Here is a 20,280-nt window from a genome sequence, read left to right on the forward strand (position 1 = left end):
AGTGATAAAGCAGGATATCAAATCCAAACTCTTTTTCTTCTTCATAATGGTATATCCTAAATTATGTTTCTTTCTATGAATTTACAGGGATGAATTCAATTCTCATCTATGTTGCAAGCTCCCTCCTGAGCACATACTTCCCTTTCAATTGGGAAATGAAGTTTCCGAACTCCCACGCCGAACCCTTGTTTCAGAATCTACTAGGCACTTCACTTTGGGTATTAGTTGCATATCTCCTCTATAGGAAGAAGTTCTTTTTAAAAATATGACAGCGTGGGATTCAGGAACGTAATTTCCTCTCTGCCCCCAGCTCTTGTAATACGATTATGATAACTGACAATCTCAAAACCTGAATCTTACACAGGATATGGTGGTGCTGCAGCTCCATGTCTCTTCTCCATCTCTTCTTGCAACATGTGACATAAAAATGTGTGATGCAACAGCACCATCCTTGCATCACAATAATATGAGGCTGGAGTGGGGAGACTTCAGTCACAATGCCATTACATCTCACTTTGTTTAAACATTACAAGGCAAAGAGGCAGAATATAGAGAGAGCAGCAGCTCTTTGTCTCATATAGTATCTGGCTCACTCCCAAATCAGTCCCAGGAATCCAATCTCAGCACCAAGCAGCAAGACAGGTAAGGAAGTATTCTGCCAAAACAGTTTCTCATGGACACCCATTGGAATTGACAATGTATCCATTCCAAAGATCGGGGATAGGGAACTTGTGGCCCTGCAGGTGTTAGATAAATTCCAACTCCCATCAGTCCCAGCCAACATGGCCAAAGGTCAAGGATGATAGGAGCTGCAGTTCATCAACATCCAGAGTCCACATGTTCCCCACACAATGCAAAATGTTGTATTGGAGCTGGCCCCAAATATCAACAATGGTATGAACTTCTGTCATGAACCAAATACGTTGGTACTGAAGTTTAGCTGGTTTCACTGATTCTTTGTGTACTTGTTCACGTTTATCAAATGTGTGTCTCAAAGGTACAAAAGAAATAAACAAGCAGCTTAAACAGTTGATTCAAGATGTCGTTTCCCTCATTCACTGATGTACTTTAAAAGCCTATAGTTGCACATTTGCGTTTAGCAAATCTCAAGTCATGTGAAACTTGAGGACATACTTCCCTAGGAAACAGGGTTAATGTAAGGGCAGCATGTTGTCACCTCACTCTTCTTAAAAGTGAGGACTCTTCCTTTATGTTGTTGTTGCAGTATCAACCAGACCGCAGACGTCTGATATCAGCTACCTTTAGGGCTTGATGCTTTTGATAACTTTATATTAATACAGCTTGGGGCTGTAGTATCCCCCACAAGTGTTCTAGCGGTGTTACATTTACTAGTCTAGTGTATCTGGTACTCGAGGCAGAAATCTTTATTCTCCTTGCTACAATCCTATGTCAGCAGTCTACTCCTCTGACCAGAAAACAGAAGCTAATAAACTTTTTATTCATTGGTTACCCAAATCTATCACTGCCTAAAACTGATTCCCCTACCCAGGAAGCCACCATTTTTCTCCACCCATGACAAGAAATAAGTATTATTATTATTATTAATTAAATTTCTATACCACCCTTTCTCCAATGATCATAGGGCTGTTTACAATATAAAAACACAAAACTGCATACTATAATAACAAACCAAAACAATACCCCCCCCCGCACACATACAGTTTAAAAGACCACAGGTTGTTTAATTGGCCAAAGGCCTGGAGAAGAGGAATGTTTTTGTCTGGCACCAAAAGATATGTAACAAAGGCACCAGATAAGCCCTTCTGGGCAGAGTATTCCACATGCAGGGAGCCACCGCAGAAAAGGCCCCGCTGTCATGTTGCCGCCCTCTGGTCCTCTCCCATCACTTGATGTGCTACAGTTCTTTCTATGGTTGAAGGCAGGGCCTTGTTTTTATTTTGCTCTTCAGTTAAGCATGGCTAGCATCACATCACTACATTGATCTCCAGCACTGGTGAGAACCTAATTGCGCTGTCCTTCAATCAGTGCTGAAACTGCAGGATCTTAAGTGCCTTGCATAGGTCAGGGTTATGGCACTCCATGGGATTTATTTAATTTTAAAATTTTCAACCATTTATATTTAATCTGAGCTAGGGAAAATAGTGAGTCACTTTGTTTCAGCATTGTGAGGCCTCCAGAATGTCGCCACTAACTAAGACTACAGGGTAATATTAATATATTTCAAAAAAGGGAACTTTCTCTCAGCAGACTTGTTAAGTTATATCTTAATATTGTCTTGGGGTGTGCATTAATAATAAAAGATAATTAAGTGTTATTTTTTAAAAAGAAATTTATGTGCTTATACTAGTGTTTTTCAAGCTATCCAGGAATATTTTCATACGAACCTCTCTATTCAAACCCCCCTGGATATCACTGTATATTGTATGGGGGGGGGGTGTTATGGAGCATGTATTTGGCCTTGCCTGATGAGCCTCATCTAACATGAACAGAGAATAAGCTAGTGTGATCTGAGAGTGTATCGTATGCCAAACATTGTTCATGGCTGCACATTGCAGGGGGGAAATCAGGAGTTACAAGTGAGTTGTATGTCTGCCATTACTGATCTTCAGACTGCCTGATATGCTTCCAAGGAATACCAGGATTCCCTGAAACACTGTTGGAAGACCACAGGGTTATACCTGTACAGAAGCTCATTTTTGTGGAAGTTCTTAGCAAGCTTGACGCCATTACCACGCACAAGGACTTGGAAGTACCTGATCCTGCTGTGGCCTTAACATTGTGAATGGGATCCTCCCCTAGCCCCTTGTGCTATTTACTGGAGGATGACTAGGAGGGTATCATCTACAGGAATGAAGGCTGCAGCAGAGTCTTTGGCCCTGGATGACTCCTACATGTACATTGGAATGAACACACAATGGAGGAAAACTCCCATGATTAATCTGCCCACTAGACTTCTTAAGCAGGATCCTAAAGAAGGAATTGTATGTCAAGTATTACTTTTTCAATTAATGGAAAACTCTTCTTGTTGTTGTTTTTCAAATAAGGGCTTTACCTTTTATATTCAGATTTATACTAGGTTTCTTTTTTATTTGGAGTTCTCAGAGTAAAGGAATACTCAGAGTCCTAGCTCCAAATCCCAAGAGTCTGCGAGTAGCCAATTTCTGTTTGTATTCCAAAGTCATATGAAGAGTACTCTCTGGCAACCCAGCCTGGAAGAGGCTATACTGTGAATATGACAGCTAGGCAATATTTGGTTGACGATATTAGAGAAGAAGTGTATAAGTGCCTCTGAAGAGGAAATCAGCCGGACTTGACTCTAGGTAAGTGGGATATCAACAATGTTTCCTAAACCCTCCAGTTGCTGCTGTATGGAAGTTTTTGTTTGCTTGTTTAAATTTATATACCACTTAATTGTGACAAAAACATCAAAGTGGTTTACAAAATTGGGATCCTAAATCATATTATTTTCATTTTTTTAAAAACTCAGTAAGAGCAAAGGACAGTGAATGGAGAGCACAAATATTTCAAAAACAGCTGGCTGATGCTATAAGGATTCCCTGTACTTCTAACATTTCTTTTTTTCTTTTTTCCTAACATATCAAAACAGTCAAATAATCAAGGGAAACTTATTTTTTGAGGGAATATTGTAAAATATTGATTGGGGAGAATTAATACTGAAAGGGAAAATTATTTCTGAGGATCTGGCTTGGAAAGGCATTATTTGTGGGATAGGGATGTCAGAAGAGAATTTGGCAGGGAAATTAAACTGTGAAAAGAGAAGCTGTTTTCTGTATGTTTGGGTGATAATTGTGTTTGACCACTGCAGCAAAAGTACACCAAATTCATCTTAGTCCAAAAGCAGCGATCCAGATACTTCTGAAAACTTGCAAGCAGCGCAGGAAGGTAGGCCAGATACTACAAATGTATTTCAATTCTTAATGTGTTGGCTTGCTCTGCAAAATTCTAGCAATTTCTCTCTCAGGGGTGGGGAATCTGTGGGACACCAGAGGTTGCTGGATTCCAACTCCAGTATGGCCAGTGATTCGGAACTGGAATCTAAGAACATATCAGGGGTGTCACAGAGTTCCCACCACTGATGTAATATTTCTTTTTGAAAACAACAACTGATATTGTGATGTCCCTTGTGTTACCCACTTATGAAAGACCAGTAGTACACAATCCCCACTCTCTGTAACAGATTATGCCACCTTCACTTAGCCTTATCATTCTGCATACAATTCAGATTTTAATCTGAATTGATATGTTCCCTTTTAATTGCAGGGAAGAAGCAATCAAGGGCTGAAAACTAAACATTGATCATTCATAGCACGAAACTGGCACTTATAGCATATTCTGCCTGATTTGCCATTAACTTGCTGCAGTGGTCTGCTTTTTCTGCAACTGTTGGCCTGTGAATGGCCATTGAGTTGTTCAGTTCCTGCACTTTGCTGGCCAGACAAGCCATTGATAAAAAGGGACGTTGTGGTTTTGAATTGCAGACAGACCAATCAATCAGGGGACAAAGGATGAAGGCAAGTTATTAAAATTCAAACTGCATCTCAGCTTCCTGTAGAATTTTTAAAATTATTATTACAGCTAACTTCATCAGCAGTCAGAATAGACATGAACTTGCTGGCAACTGACATTTAAAAACTTCTTTTTGTGATTTACTTCTTATTTTTCTGTGTCATTATCTTTGCCTGAACACTGGGCCAATATGTGTGACAGGAGATTAAAAGTTCCAGGTCCCTTCATACTTTGTTGAAATAAAGTTTAAAATAAATTAAAATTCCTTAGATTTTTGCAAAGCATCAGAGCAGATTTTTGGCAACACAATGTTTTTAAATTGCACAGCCTTGGGGGAATCTAATATAGACTTGTATAAAAAGTATGTGTGCTTGACCAATGATATATTATCTGGTTGCCGCTAGCCTTCTAAAGTGGGAAATGGCTGTGCTGGATAAAAAACATTAAATGTGTTTTCTGGAGTCTGTTTCTCCGTAGACCCACAGCTGAGGTCAATGCAGAGCAGAAATTTTCCATCCCCTGGAGCAGCTTGCCATGAACCTGATTATATGACCATATAATGGTGTATCAGATGTATCTGTAGGTGTTGGATTAATATGCAAATACTGGAAGATTATGTTATACCTCTTTTGGTCCTATTTGCAGAGCTGGCGTCTTGCTCATTTTACAGTGTTTTTTTTAATGTCGTTTTATTTTAACAGTTCACAGTTTAGAGGTGGGGAAACCATAAAGGCTATTCCACCTCCCTTATACAAGCTGAGGCCAGAAAAACACAGTAGAATATTAGAAATACAAATGACAAAGGCAGGAATGAAATCATAAGCCACTTGCCATCACACTCTCAGGGTGCTCATGATTCTGGGTGGGGAGGTGGCAGAGGGCGAGGCTTCTCTTAGGAAAGGCAGCTGCTGACGGATCCAGATTTGGGGGCTGGACAAAGTGCCTGGTGGCCTTACAGGGTGACAGGTGACAGTGGTAGTATGGGCATATGCAGTAGCGCTGAAAGGAAAGTTTGGTGACTAGCAAGCAAAAGAGGGCGCCAACATTTTCATCTCTCCTCATTGCTCTCAATGTAGTGTCACAGTGGATTAACGGTGAATTTCAGGCTCCATTCAAGAACAACACTGGGGTTCCTCAGAAGCCAATGAAAAAGGTCAGCAATGTTCAATTAGTTAATTCAGCAAATCCTTTCCCTCTTTGATTTTATCTTAATCTTTTATCTTAATATATTATAACTTTAGATTATCACCTGTTAACAATCCAGGGAGGTGTGAGTAGGTCAAGGAAACAAGCAAATGAAGGATAAGATATGGAAAGACTGATCTGTTTTTAATTGTTTTTACCTTGTATTTTCATTTTCTATTTTCTTTCTTTCTTTTTTCTCTTATTTTTGTAATATGTTGAAACTTTAATAAATATCTTTTTAAAAAAAGAAAAAGGTCAGCAATGGCAGGGCGAGATATTAGGGCATAGGTGCCAACTTCCTGGTGCCCTGGGTGCTCAAGCACCCACAAAATTCTTCATGAAGGGACTGGACACCTGCAAATTTCAGTGTCATACACGCTGTAGGGCACCCACGGTCACAGGGCCAAGTTGACACTCCTGCATTTGTGTCCTCAGTCCTCATCTGACATGCTCAGTACTACACCACAGTGGTCTGTACAAGTTGCATATTCATAGGTTCCACATAGGTATATTTGGCTGAATGGACAAAGGCTGGGAATAGGGTCCGTCACCATGAACACAACTCTCTCCTCCATGTATCCTGCTCATCATCTAGACAAGGCTTGGATCTTAAATCAAGAACCACATTTCCTCATGGTCAACCAGGGGCCTGTGGTGGGTGGGGCCAGAGGTGAAAGGGGACAGGGCAATGGGTATGACTCCTATAATTCCATGGTAGGTTATATATTCCAGCCAAGCACAAGTTTTTTCCATACAGACAAGCAAGAGGCATCATCACTGTTCAGTAACACATTTCAGCCACACAGAAACACTCAGGGAAGGTTGTGGAACAGGGCTGGCATGGAAAGTGGGCAAGAGAGAAGGTACAGCCTAGGGAGAGTCCCAAGACCTGATGCTCCCCACCTGTATTCCCCTGTATTGGAACAGGAATAAACAAAGCACTTAGCTTCCTATAAACACAGCCTACTCTAAGCAGTCAAAATGGTGGTCTTGCCAAGTTTCAGTGGGGAGCTTCCAAACTGAATGCACAAATGCAAAGGCCTCACTCTTCCATGTTCTGCATAGGTGGGCTAGGAGAGAGATGCAAAGACAGGTTGAGGGCTGAGGCACAAAACTGGCAGCATCCCTTGGATTTGGCGAAGGAGAGGCTCCAGGTGGAAAGAGGACTGTGGCCAACTTTCCATGGACTTAATGGTTGGTGAGTTTCAATGGTCGCTATTTTTGCTTAGTGCATATATTCCTTTATGATGATGCCCCATCTTGATTGATGCAGAACAAAAAGCATACTTTCAAATTCCTGCCTTCAGCAGCAGGAAGCTGATTATCTTCCAAAACTGTCGTAACGAAAGGAAGGCAATGACTGCTAAACTGAGCAATTGCTTTTCACTGGACCCTTAGAAATCTTTGACATCCACCTCCTTATGCCATAATGAGTGTGTTAGTCTTTAAGGTACCCGAAGATTATTTTTCAGGAAAAAAAGACCAACAAAGTTGCCCTTATGGAAATATTTGGAGATTATCAGGGAAAGAAACCAATAGGAGAGTTACAGTACTTAAAAGTTGCCTTGGGCACCTTTGAAATTAAGTTGCTAGCTTTTACCATATTCATTACATTAATATCCAGCCTTTCTTTCCATCTTAGCACTCAAGGGAGCATACGCTGAGTTTCCCAGACCAGTCCCAGACCTGCTTAGCTTTAGCAAGATGGTTTTTACCCCAGCCGATGAGAAAATATTTTACTGTTTCAATGACTGGTTGGTCATTGATTGACAAGAGAACAGTTTAAATAAAGATTTAAACTGCAGTTACAACTATACCAAGGCTGCAACCCTGTGTAAGCCCTGTTGAACTCAGATTTATTTTCTAAGTAATCATGAATAGCAGATGTGGGGAACCTTATTTTTCTTCCGGAGGGAAAGGTGGGTAGAGGGCAGCTTGCCTTCCGGAAGTGCTGTCCAACACTTCCATTCCACTTGGTCTCCCCAGGAAAGGCAGGATCATGTGCTGAACCCCTCAGGTTGCATCCTACTGTTGCATAGGATGCTGCTGCATGTATTTTTTTTTATTGTACTCCTAGCTAAACTGACCATGCCAACTTCAAATCTCACATGAAAACATATGCCGTCTGGTGAAATCTTAAAAAGTATCTTTGCAGTCAAAACCAAGTGCAAATTCTCACTCCATTGTGTATATTCAGTTGAAACAGAATATGTTTTCTGTTAATATATAGGAACCCTCAAACCATGCATCGTTTATTCTACCTAATGTGCTTCTTTCAAATTCAAATAATGCAGAAGCATTTGTTGGAAGCAGCCAAGTGTGCTTTCCTTGTCCTCGTATATAAAAGTGCAAATGTTAACCATGAATTTTAAAAAGGTCACTGCAGTTGGTCAATCAGTATAAACTGGATGTAGCTTGTGGGCAGAAATGAATCTAGTCAAGCACTTAGGTCTACGGTTTCCTTGTCTCTTCCATGAGCTCTTCTTAGGCTGTGCTGTTCATCTTCCTGCTTAAAGGTCTAGTTCGTAGGAATATGGGAAGCTACCTTATACTGAGTCATTGGTCCATTTAGCCAGCATTGCCTTTCCAGATCTTCAGGCAGGACTCTCTCCCAGCCTTCCTTCGAGATGCTGGGGACAAAGTAGATGCCCTGCCATTAAGCTATGGCCCTCCCCCAATTGATCCTATGGTGGGGCATGGGACTTGTTAGGAGGCCCTTATTCCCCCCGCAGAGCTACAATTCTCAGAGTGATTTAACAATCCCCCCTCATTCAGGGGAGCTCTGGGAACTGTAGCTCTGTGAGCAGAATCAGGCTATCCTAACAACTCTGCACAACTCGGTTGTGCAAATGAGCCACAAGGGGCAGGCTTGTATACTTGCTCCCAAAGGTGAGCATTTTGCTTTCATTCTACATTTCAGTAAATGTTGAACTCTCCTCTGCACCCAGCAATGGCAGGAGCAGACTGGTAAAACCACTGGGCTTGAACAGAGAGCTGGGGGGGGGGAGTATACTTCCAGCAGAATAATAACAGTACAAAATTGATGGTCCTTAGAGCAAAACTTATTCTTTCTGTCCTGTATTCCCCTCCACTTCCCCCCATGTCCATTTATCAATCACGGAACTTTTTTTGTTTGTTTGTCAGTATAGATCTTGTCCTCTGTGAACTGTCTGTTTGTGTAATGGACGGATTGGTTCCTGCTTTGCTTCATTCAGATGGAGGGCAAGTTCAGATGCCATATGCCTCAGAGAGAAAGCAAGGCAGAACCAGAGAGGACAGAGGAGGGTTTTAGAGGACCTCTGGCTGCTCTTTTCAGTTTTATTGTTAGATCCATCCATGGGTGACAGTTGTATGTGGTGAGGGTGAGTTTAAAAACAACACTACCCCAATTTTGTTTTAGCATAATGGAGAATGAAAAGAAAACATTAATGAAGTGCATGTGTGTTTTGCTACAACAGGCCAAGGCTACTGCTGTCACAAAATGGCACAATTACATATGATTTAAATCCTACTGAGATAGATTCATACCTCATACTTCACACAGGAATTGGGGAACATTTTCTGTTAATGTTGGCTGATCCAGTCCCTTTGGTTGGCCACGGTTGCAAGTTCCACAGTCGCACTTGGTCATTTGATAACTGGTTTTCAAATAGCCCTTTAAATAAACATCAGAAACTCACTGGTAACTTAAGACCAGGCCTTCCCACTGATTCCCTGGAACCAACTGACCAGTTTGGATCTCTTCTTTCAATAACAGTCTGTCGTTGCCCTGACAACGCTTGGGCCCAGGACTCTGGCTTGCCACTCCAGGTGAAGCTGCTGATGCAGTGAAACAGAGTGTATTAATATGCTCACGATGTCAGTCATTTCCCCCAAATGACTGAACAATTTAGCCATTTTATTAAACCAGTGAGTGAAATAATGATTTTGTGAAGTGATTTAATTTCCGTCATTTCATCAAAAGTATTGGTTTCACAAGGTTACTTTCATGGGGAAGGGCAAAATCCATTCCTCAGTTGTGTGGAAACCTTCCCCACACCCACCGTGCACAATGTCCCAAACACCCTTCAGCCCCACCCTCTTTCCCAATGCAAGACGTCGATCCCCATGCAGATCCCTGCTTGGGTGTGTGTGATGACCTACTCTTCTCACCCAGACTTCATCTGTTGAGCATACAGTCCATGAAAGATAAACATTCATGCTGCTTACAATATAAAACTTGAATATAAAATTGTAAGACATGCACTGCAACATTTTTACATGCAAATTTGAAATATGTGAGTAGCCCTCCCCACCAGGGTTTGGGTTGTGGAGATGGCTAATATTTACATGTACCCTTGAACCTATCTAAACAATCTTGCAGCATTGCTAGTGAGGGCTGAGGATGCCTATAACACAGGTTTTAGTTGTGCCAGGAAGTTCCCTTGACTTTTTAAGATAATGTCATGTTGACACACTGGATCAAATCCTTCCAAGGTGGTTTTATGCGATATGGTATGCTGACATTACCCATGCTCCCTTAACTGAGAGCAACTTGTGGGTGTGCAATAGGTTTCCGGCCACATAATCTTCTGAGCAAACATAATGCTCCTTCTGCAGGTTAATCTGGGTTTTTTATATATATAAAAGCAGCACAAATGTCAGTGAATCTGAATAAATTACCTGTCGAAGGAAAGAGCCACCACTTCTCGGATTTATTAATGTTCTTTTAGCACAGAGGCTTTGAACTTTAACAGATATATTGCAAAGCTCAAAGTCCTAACTGCAAACTTGTACAAAATGCAAAAAAGACATTAAAATAATTCCTAATTAAGAAAATCAACCTGCCCAGTTCATGTGTTTTACAAAAGGGAAGAAGAAGAAGAAGAAGAAATTTTAATCCCCTAATGATCTTTATGTGGGCCTGGGGCCCTTGATGCCAGCCAGATGTCAAGCGTGGCTGTACATCTTCTGAGACAGTGTAGCTGGATTCTTTAACCTTCTGGAAATGATCAAGGGAAAGCTGGTGTAACATAATGGCCAAGTTTGAACTGTGAGCCAGGCAGTCCTTGGGTAAAATCTCACCTGACATGTCCTGTAGCAGACCTTACCCTCCATTAAAGTGGTAGAATTTTATCACTTTTTTTTTGTTTGTGGAGAAATTTTCTACATCAGACCACTGGGTCCCACCAAAGGGGTCAGGATTCCACCCCATGTTCATTCAGTGATCCTGATTCTGTGTTTTTAAATTTAGCACGTGGAGTTTTCAGCATCACTCATATCTCCATGCCAAGGAAATAGCAAACCCACTTTGACCTGTTTAACTTCTGTTAGGTTTCTGTTAAAGGTGCAGGGCCAATAAAATGAAGGGAAAGTCAAAATGGGTTGCGCTGCATTCCTGGTGTGGTGTGTCCTCTGAATATAATATAATAATATAATATAATATAATATAATATAATATAATATAATATAATATAATATAATATAATATAATATAATATGATATAATATGATATAATATGATATGTGTGTAGATACAGCAATGTATACTGATTTCTCAAGTCCTTATTTTGTGCAATGTTTTAATAGTCTGGGAAATTGCCTTGATTACATTACAGTTCAGATGCTGGGGAGAAATGATGAATTCGCTCTCCCTATACATTCAGATCAACTTTGGACGCCCCCATCTGGGATCCTTCACCATTTGAGGTGAGCAAGGGCAACACAAGAAGAGATTCTTATTAGGGGTGGTAACCCTCTTGCAGAATGTTCTCCCCAGGAAGATTTCCGTACCTTTTAACCTTTCTATTAGACAAACCCCATTTAATTCTCCCAGGCCTTTTAATGAACTCTTTTTAATCCTTGATGGAATAAAATTTTAATTGAGGCTCTTTTTAATCTCTGTGTATTTTAAATCTTTTGTTAGTGTTAATACTGCTGATCTCTCTTTATTGATTGCATTGGAGGGGGCCGAGGTTTGTAAACCTGCTGGGATGTGTATGTGTTGGAGGCCAGATAAAAATCCACATATGTGTGTTGTAAAACAAGGGGTTTTTTTGTCCGCTTGGGTATTTATGCCATCTACAACACTTTGTGCTGAGAACAGGAGGAAGCAGGAGCGTGTGGTTTGTTTTTCCACGCGCTACTAGGTTTGTACAATCACAAATGTGATTCCCCCGTTCAAAGGTAATTTCTCTTCTTGTAAAAGCTGAGTGAAGGAGGCAAATTAAGACCTGCAAGGCAAGCTACAGTGCACCTAATGTTTTATTGTGACACAATTGTTTGTTTCTTTGCTTTTGAGTTGAAGATGTAGGGCATAGACTCTTTCCTGCCCCCACCAGCCAGCTGAATCCATCAGTGGAGGTATTTTCCTATTCCTTCCAGCTGCCTGGCCTGCTCTATGCCTTTAACAGCTTTTTGATGGGAGGAAATCAGCAGGTGAAGCTCCACAGCTTGGAAATAAACATTAACACCTCCTGATGTCTGCCAAAGAGACAGCTACAGTGCTTTGTAGAAAGTTGGCAGCTGTAGCTGCCACTGACTCTTCCCAAATCCAATCAGATGCCATTAGTGAGGAACAGGAGGAGTAATAAAATCACAGCAATGTGACCATTGCCTTTTACTTTAGTCAAACTCACAACCTAGGCTGACTGGCTTACATATATCGAGCATTATTGGGTCTTTGACTGAAGATTCCACTCTATAGATTTGCAAAGATTTGACTGTACAGATTTGCATAGATTCTATTCTCAGGTGATAGAAGCAGTTGGTTTTTAAACAGACTGTAAATTGAGAGAATTCACTGGTACTGGACAGCCTGGCTGTATGTGCTGTGGGAAAAGTTTCTGGGAAGGAAAACAGCATTTTTCTTTTCTTTTGACAAAAAGAGGAGCTATTTCTTGTTTTTCTTTTTGGTGTGTTTAGGTGGTGGGTGGTGGAAGTACAGCCAGCAGGACACAGACTTCTGAAAATAACCTTGAAAAGTTGGGATAAGGGCTGCCTGTTCTCCTGGGCAAACATGATGAATAATAGTTTCATATGAAAATTCCTCTTGATGGAGAATCATTGGCAGGTAAATTGGTTTCAATTGAGTAGGTTTCCCAAAATAATTCCCACAATGCATTGCATTAATGCTGAGGATCATATGATGCTATTTTTAAAAATTGTATTTCATGAAACATAGCACAAAGAAGAGTGGATATGGTTTTATGTCCCATGTTTGCAAGGTCAAGTAAACCAATGGGCATCTTATGATAACTGCTACTCAAATGAAGTCCTGGTAGTCTGTCCCTACATATGCTCCCAGGAGCACACCAAATATGTACAGAAACATGCCATATGCCAGCACAGTGCCAGGATCTGCTGGATCCCAAAGCCTAAGGTGGATGGGATCTTCTCAGAAGAGGAAGCAGTCCCAGTGCTTGCTCTAGCCCCCAGTCTCTCTAGCCCCCAGTCCCAGTGCTTGCTGGGATTATGATTTTGCATTCCTTAGCAGATATTTTGGAATAGTCATTGCAGAAGAACACATCACCCTTGGGCTCAGCTGGATCTGCTTTCTACAGCTGCATATGAAAGGTTCAAATAAAGCATAAACCCCGATATCTATAATCTCTTTCTCAACTTTCAGTGACTATTGGGTATTTCAATAATGGGGACCAGTGAGGCTCTGAGTCTGCTACATTTCCATATGTGGAAAAATATGTTTGGCTCTGAGGTTGGGAAAGAGGAGAACAGAAGGGGCCTAAAACAGAGCAAAACATTCAAATTAGAAATGTTATCTTGATGCTGTCCTCTGAGAACAAACTAAAACCTCTCTTTCTGTATTGGTTTTAGTTACTATATCTGGAAATATGCCACTCCCTTTCATTATATTAAAACAGGCCTGATATAACCTCTCTCTCCCCCTCCCCAGCCCCCCTTTATATATGCTCAGACCCCACCCCCACCACCAGTTTTTGAGGAAGCCTTGCCTGAAAAGCTGACAACTCACAGAGAGACCTATTATAGCTTTAATTACTTGAAGTCAACGCACAGGAGAGGAAGATGTCGTCATTTTAAGACTTTGCATGTCTAAGTGCATTGCCAGGAAGAAGTAGAAGAAATGGAACGAAAAAGCTGCAATGATGATTTATACGTCTTGGCTTAAACTCAGGTAAAAAGACACAACCCAAACTCCATTGATATCCAGCATCTGTTCACGGGAATTCTTTTGTTTCGGATCCAAGTCTGACTTGTTGTATTATCATACTGACTGGTACAGTGCTACAGAAACACAGAAGGTAGATACAGTAGTGATGCTCACAGCACAGCAATTGTTTCCATGCTGCAAGGTTGTATTGCTGCAGTCTAGGGAAAGAAATAAGAGACAGCTACACCATAGATAATACGCATAGCTTGACTAAACAATTGGGGTAATTATAGTACCAAAACATTAACCTTCCAGTACTTTTTTGTTGGCTTTATTCATTTCTACCTGGGTCTACTCTGGTAGCCAAGTATCAATAGATGGAATGATATTAGGGCTTTCTCAATATTTTGCAATATTTATGCTTGCAGAATAGAACCTTTTTTGGGAGCAGGGACCTACACATTTTATGAAACCAATAAGTACAGAGGGACCTTGGGTTACATACGCTTCAGGTTACATACGCTTCAGGTTACAGACTCTGCTAACCCAGAAATAGTGCTTCAGGTTAAGAACTTTGCTTCAGGATGAGAACAGCAGCAGGAGGCCCCATTAGCTAAAGTGGTGCTTCAGGTTAAGAAAAGTTTCAGGTTAAGAACAGACCTCTGGAACGAATTAAGTAATTAACCCGAGGTACCACGGTACAGTTAATAGATCCAGCATAAGGTTCAGCTGCCCCACTTAATTATTCTGATGTATCCCTGGCAATTTATTATCATCATTTTGGGGGGGGGTGCTTTTCAAAAATGATGTAGGCATGAGTTTCTGGTCTTCAGTTTTTAGCTTCTTCCCCTGATCTAGCCAAGCATGGGGAACTCCCAGCTACTATCAGCCTTAGCTAGCATGGTTCAAGGTGATGGAAATTCTAATAGCATCTGAAGGGCCAGAGGATCCCCAATCCTGGTATAAGCTGAGAGCTCATATGCTGTAGCTCTTGAGGTTTTTTCTTAACTGTTGATGCCCTGTTGTAGGACTGTTATGTTTTGCTGGTTTGTCTTTGACTGAAATGCATGCTCTTTGCTTATAAAGCAAGCCATGATGGGCTATGGCAGAACAAAAACCAAGGCAGCTTTCAGCAAAATATAGGGGTGGTGGTGGATGACATTAAGGCAGTAGAATTGGGGAAATTTCCTTATTTTTGTCTGCAACATGCAGTAGTGTGTTAGCTTGGTGTATATTGCACCAAAGCATTTTATACAATATTTTATCCAAAGTAGTATGTACAATTCCCCAGTTTCAAATGATTTGATGGCAATTCCACAGTAGGGGTACATTTATTTACAGGTGTATATATCCCTGATAAGATGGCTTCTTGAGTGATTGGGTCTCATGTTTTTGCTGAGAGTTGCAGATGTGTACAGTATAAGTTAGGGAAATATTATCAGTGGACCTGTGTGCTGTTTCGCAGATGAGAATAGGGGGTGCAAACCATTTTGCTGGGGCATGAGTGAGAGAGTGTCAGCTGTGTTGCCATACCATCAATCAATGGTTTTAATTACTTACATGATTGAATAATAAAAATCCTCACTGCTGAATTGATTTCTTGGCCTGGCTAATGCCTGCTTTATGCTGAAGCAATTTTTCACCCAAGCCAAATACTGTGTTATCAAACTGCAGGGATTGTTTTCATATAAAGACTCAGAAAGGGAGGGGAAATGGGCAATGAGAACTCTGCACCACAGTGGCGTAGTGTGGGGGGTGCAGGGGGGGCCCGGCCGCACCGGGCGCAACATCTGGGGGTTAGGGTTAGGAGGCGCAAATCCACGGGTTAGGTGGCGCAAATCCACGGGTTAGGGGGCGCAAATTACTTGCCTTGCCCCGGGTGCTGACAACCCATGCTACGCCACTGCTGCACCAAACTGATGTGGAAATGGGCTGAGAAGTAAGCCCAATACAGACAGTCCCTGACCAAATACAGAGTTTTAACAGCACAGAAGCATCAAAACTGGAAGATTTCCCACATGCCTGGCAAACAGCAAGTGAGTCTGAAAACATCCAGAACTTGCTGAGATGCCTCACAAAGCATGACTAGTGGTGTCATCACAATGAGCATGTGACAATGTTGGCAGCTTTGGAGGAAGTCCATTTATGCAGGGCACAGCTTTTATGTCTAGAGGGACATGGCTAATATATCTGCATGTACAGAGATCAGTTTATATATATGCACACTGCTGCGGAAAATATGGGAAAAGAGCAGGGTTGGCTGAGCTGCCCCAACACTGTTACCAAGAGGAGTATGTAACAATGCCATTACAGGCAATTGTCTTGGTTATATGCTGAAGCCTTAGATGATATACGTTAAACTGTGAGGCTTGCTTCAGCCTGTTGGAATGTGAATAGATGCTAGGTGAGGGTATATTTATTAGACACTATCCTTCCTTCCTTCCTCTCGTTTGTGAGTTCAGCAGAGTGCCATCCCTTTGCAGCTTAAAAGGTAAGCTTAGATAGGCTAGTCTTAGCCTTTTAGTTTAAGTAATCAAAAAAGTTTTAAGGACGCGGGTGGCACTGTGGGTTAAACCGCAGAGCCTAGGGCTTGCCGAACAGAAGGTCGGTGGTTCGAATCCCCGCGACGGGGTGACCTCCTGTTGCTTGGTCCCTGCTCCTGCCAACCTAGCAGTTCGAAAGCATGTCAAAGTGCAAGTAGATAAATACCAGTAGGTACCGTTCCGTGTGCTGCTCTGGTTTGCCAGAAGTGGCTTAGTCATGCTGGCCACATGACCCGGAAGCTGTACGCCGGCTCCCTCGGCCAGTAAAGCGAGATGAGCGTCGCAACCCCAGAGTCGGCCACGACCGGACCTAATGGTCAGGGGTCCCTTTCCCTTTACCTAATCAAAAAAGTTTTAAGGCAGGCTGAATTATCTTGGTATTTTCCCCTTTTTGCCCCCTTAAAACAATAATCACAGAGTCTTGTAAAAGATAAAAATAACATTTATTCACTCAGAACACTTGTTGAAGAGTTACAGACACAGCAGCTTTGTTCAGGCAGGCTTAAAATGGTAATTCAGTTATAAAGACATACTTAAGTCTAGCTTAAAATGCAATCTGAGCATTTAGCTCAGACTCAGTAGATAGTCTCACATTTCTGGCTTGGTGGAAAGTGACGAAAAAGAGGCAGAGTTTGTGCCCAGGGAAGTAGGAGAATATATAGATAATCATGGGATTATCTAGCACATGGGTAGGCAAACTAAGGCCCGGGGGCCAGATCCGGCCCAATGGCCTTCTAAATCTGGCCCACGGACGGTCCAGGAATCAGCATGTTTTTACATGAGTAGAATGTGTCCTTTTATTTAAAATGCATCTCTGGGTTATTTGTGGGGCATAGGAATTCGTTCATTTTCCCCCCTTCAAAATATAGTCCGGCTCCCCACAAGGTCTGAGGGACAGTGGACCAGCCCCCTGCTGAAAAAGTTTGCTGACCCCTTATCTAGCAAAACATGAATTGTTGGTTTGACTAAATATCTGACACTGCCTACCTTGGGCATCAGAAGAGGCGCCTGTGCTGGATGTTTTCAAGGCGGCACTTCTGCAATAAGCATAATAGTTTCTATGGTCTGCAGCTATTACTGGCGGAGGGCATCTGTGTTCCTGCACAAGCCACGCCCCCTTAGGCTGCTCCTGCTGCCGCAATCACTGTAGCTGGATGCATTAAGCAGTACTGGCTGGCAGAGTGCAGGAGTACAGCGGCAGCAGCTGGCGCCCCTCCCCTCCCTACGGGTCCTCCTTCACAGCCTGCCCTTCCCCACATCCTTTCACCACTTGCGGAATTCTGGACTGTGTATAATGTAGTGAGAAGCCGTGGTGCCCTAAGGGTTTTAGTGATGGTCCTAGCATGTTGGGGGCAGTTGGAGATTATGGTGTGTGTGTACACACATATAGGAATGTTATTGTCTAAAACCAACACAAAGTTATGCTTACTTAAACCCATTTGTTTCAATGGGCTTTAATGAAGTGTAGGTCTGTTTTGGATTTGGGTCTGTTATCTTCAAAAAAAAAAAAAAAAGAACCACACAAATAAGGCCTTGCTAGTCATCTTCTTCTTTTCCTCTTAAGACTAAGATATGACCTGGTTGCAGACAAGTATTCTCTCTTTGTTTTTAATCATCAGAGCACCATATATTTTAACGGGTGCCTTTTAGCATGGCTGTGGATTTTTTAAAGGCAGTCTAATCTTTTATTGATTAAGTTTTTGAAACATATGGTGAAGAATGTAAATCAGCTTCAAGAAATAATAGAAACCACTGCGTGTTAACTTACAGGTTAGTCCCCTATAAGTCCTCAGTCTGATATTTTTATACAAATTCCTATAGTATCAAAATTAAATTTTATTCCAGAAGGTGTTATCTTTCCTTTATGAACTTTATGTTCGTGGACATAAATAATATTAATGTTAGCTCTGTTCCTCGTGGATTTTACCCATTAGTTAGACTGAATTCCTATTTCTGTAAAGGGAAAAAAACCACAGCCATTTCATGTACAGTCATACCTCGGGTTGAAGGAGCTTCGGGATAAGTATTTTTGGGTTGCATGCTGCAGTGACCCGGAAGTAACGGAGCATGTTATTTCCGGGTTTCGCCACTTGTGCATGTGCAGATGGTCAAAATGACGTCATGCGCATGCGCGGAAGTGGCGAGTCGCGGCACGCACAGACGTGCGGATGAGGGTTGCTTTCGCTTCTGGATGCAAACGGGGCTCCGGAACGGATCCCATTCACATCCAGAGGTACCACTGTATATGCAATCATCACTTAATTTCTTCACACTTCATTGCTCTGTGCTTTGGTTACAATTCAACACCAAATTGGAGCTCTTTGGAATTGTTGGCGTGACGAAAGCTAACTGAACTGGATTGTGGCCCACATCACTGAGAGCTTAGGTCATGACTAATTTGTGACCTAAATTCAGCTGACTTAGTCTGGTTCCAACCCTACTGTAACTGAAAAGGACTAGATCTAAACTGCCGTCAGGGGATATGAGAGCCAGTGTGGTGTAACGGTTAGAGTGTTGGACTGGAGACTGGGAGACGAGGGTTTGAATCCCCACTCAGTCATGAAGCTCTCTGGGTGACCTTGGGCCAGTCACCATCTCTTAGCCTAGCCTACCTCACAGAATTATTTTACATTATGTAACGTCAAATTCATTTCTATAGATTGAATAGATATGTCACATTATTATCCATAGTTGCTAATAACCTTCTATATGCTGTATAAACTTGTTTCAGATATCAATATATTTGTCCAAACAAAGTCTACTTCTACAGTGGTACCTTGGTTGTTGAATGGCTTGGCTCCCGAAAACCGCAAACCCGGAAGTGTTCTAGTTTGTGAATGTTTTTTGGAAGCTGAATGTCCGACATGGCTTCCACGGCTTCCGACTGAGTGCAGGAAGCTGCGACTTGGTTTTCGAATGGTTCCAGGAGTCGAACGGATTCCTGGAACGGGTTAAGTTTGACAACCAAGGTATCTCTTCATATGTTTGCACTCAAAACACCTTCTATTTTATACTAGGATTTAAAATATATTGTTTTGAACATCTACCCCACTAACTAGCCTGCTAAGACTCTCAAGGCAGCTTACAACAATAAAAAACATGCCTAAAATATCAGTCAAGGCTATAAATACTAAGTCCAATAAAAACTAGGAAATCAATAAAATAAAACAGCAATAAGGCCTTAAAACCTTTACAGTAAAAATAATATATATAGTGGTCTGCTCAGTCATAGGCTTGGCAGAACAATGTAAGTTTACTGGTTTCTTAAAAGGTTCCTAGAGTTTGGGTTTGGCACAGTTACTTTAGTTGCACTTGCCTGTGTCTCTGGATGGCAGTTGTGTGGACACTGCTGATGCCAAACATGGGGTGGGGCCAGAAACACACTTTGGCACACTTTCCCTGCGGCCAACCCATTTTCTCCCCAACAATCACTTCAGAAAGGGAGGGCTCATTTAATGCTGCTGACCTGAGTGGGGTGGATGGCAGAGAAAGCATAGCCAGAGCTCCATCCACACTTCCAGTGTTTGATTAGTTGTAGGGAACAGCAAATGAGCATCAAGTTCTTTGGTCTCAATTCCCCTTCCCCAGTTCTGTTCCTTGTGGATTCCCACTCCCCAGGTTCCTTCCCAATTCCAAACTCTGATGTCCACAAACTGAAGTAGTTTTTGTTAAGGGTGCTGAGAGTTTTAAGGAGCAGGGCTAGCCCAAGACATTTTGGAACCTGAGGAGAACCACAAAATGTTGTGTGTCCCCCTTCCTGCCAAGAGTGAAGATCTACATCAGGAACAAGGAGGAAAAAGATCTACATTGCAACAAGGTTGGGAGGCAGGCATGCCATTGGGGAGGGGCGAGGGCCCCCCCCCATTAATATATTTTTTTTCAAATTCTGCAGCAGCCTGACATCATGTACACATGCTGAAGTCGCGCTGCCCTGGT

General features: G+C 41.9%; 2 protein-coding genes and 1 long non-coding RNA gene across 10 annotated transcripts in view; 2 read left to right on the forward strand and 1 right to left on the reverse strand.

Moving 5' to 3' along the window:
- Window positions 1-1,031, forward strand: part of LOC310706525 (heparan-alpha-glucosaminide N-acetyltransferase-like) — a 167,584-nt gene extending 166,553 nt beyond the window's left edge. For all 3 annotated transcript variants that reach the window (XM_083502652.1, XM_083502654.1, XM_083502653.1), the window contains one exon: window positions 88-1,031. In XM_083502652.1, the coding sequence (XP_083358778.1) occupies window positions 88-269 (182 nt within the window). In that variant the 3' untranslated portion in view covers window positions 270-1,031. The remainder of the gene's footprint in view (window positions 1-87) is intronic.
- The window catches only part of LOC310706640, a 33,410-nt gene extending 23,987 nt beyond the window's left edge, over window positions 1-9,423 (reverse strand). For both annotated transcript variants that reach the window (XR_014525986.1, XR_014525987.1), the window contains exon 1: window positions 9,223-9,423. This is a non-coding gene — a long non-coding RNA (uncharacterized lncRNA). The remainder of the gene's footprint in view (window positions 1-9,222) is intronic.
- RET (ret proto-oncogene) overlaps window positions 3,332-20,280 on the forward strand; it is a 121,421-nt gene continuing 104,472 nt past the window's right edge. For 2 of the 5 annotated variants that reach the window (XM_083502406.1, XM_083502409.1), the window contains exons 1-2: window positions 12,598-12,745; window positions 13,586-13,825. The gene's annotated coding sequence lies outside the window, so the exon portion shown is untranslated. Of the gene's footprint in view, window positions 5,663-6,759; window positions 6,893-11,291; window positions 11,383-12,462; window positions 12,746-13,585; window positions 13,826-20,280 lie in introns of those variants that run through there. The other 3 variants (XM_083502404.1, XM_083502407.1, XM_083502405.1) reach the window with 3 other exon arrangements.

This window comes from Podarcis liolepis (assembly GCF_965112155.1).
Source record: "Podarcis liolepis genome assembly, chromosome: 5".
In the NCBI taxonomy this organism is placed as follows: domain Eukaryota; kingdom Metazoa; phylum Chordata; class Lepidosauria; order Squamata; family Lacertidae; genus Podarcis; species Podarcis liolepis.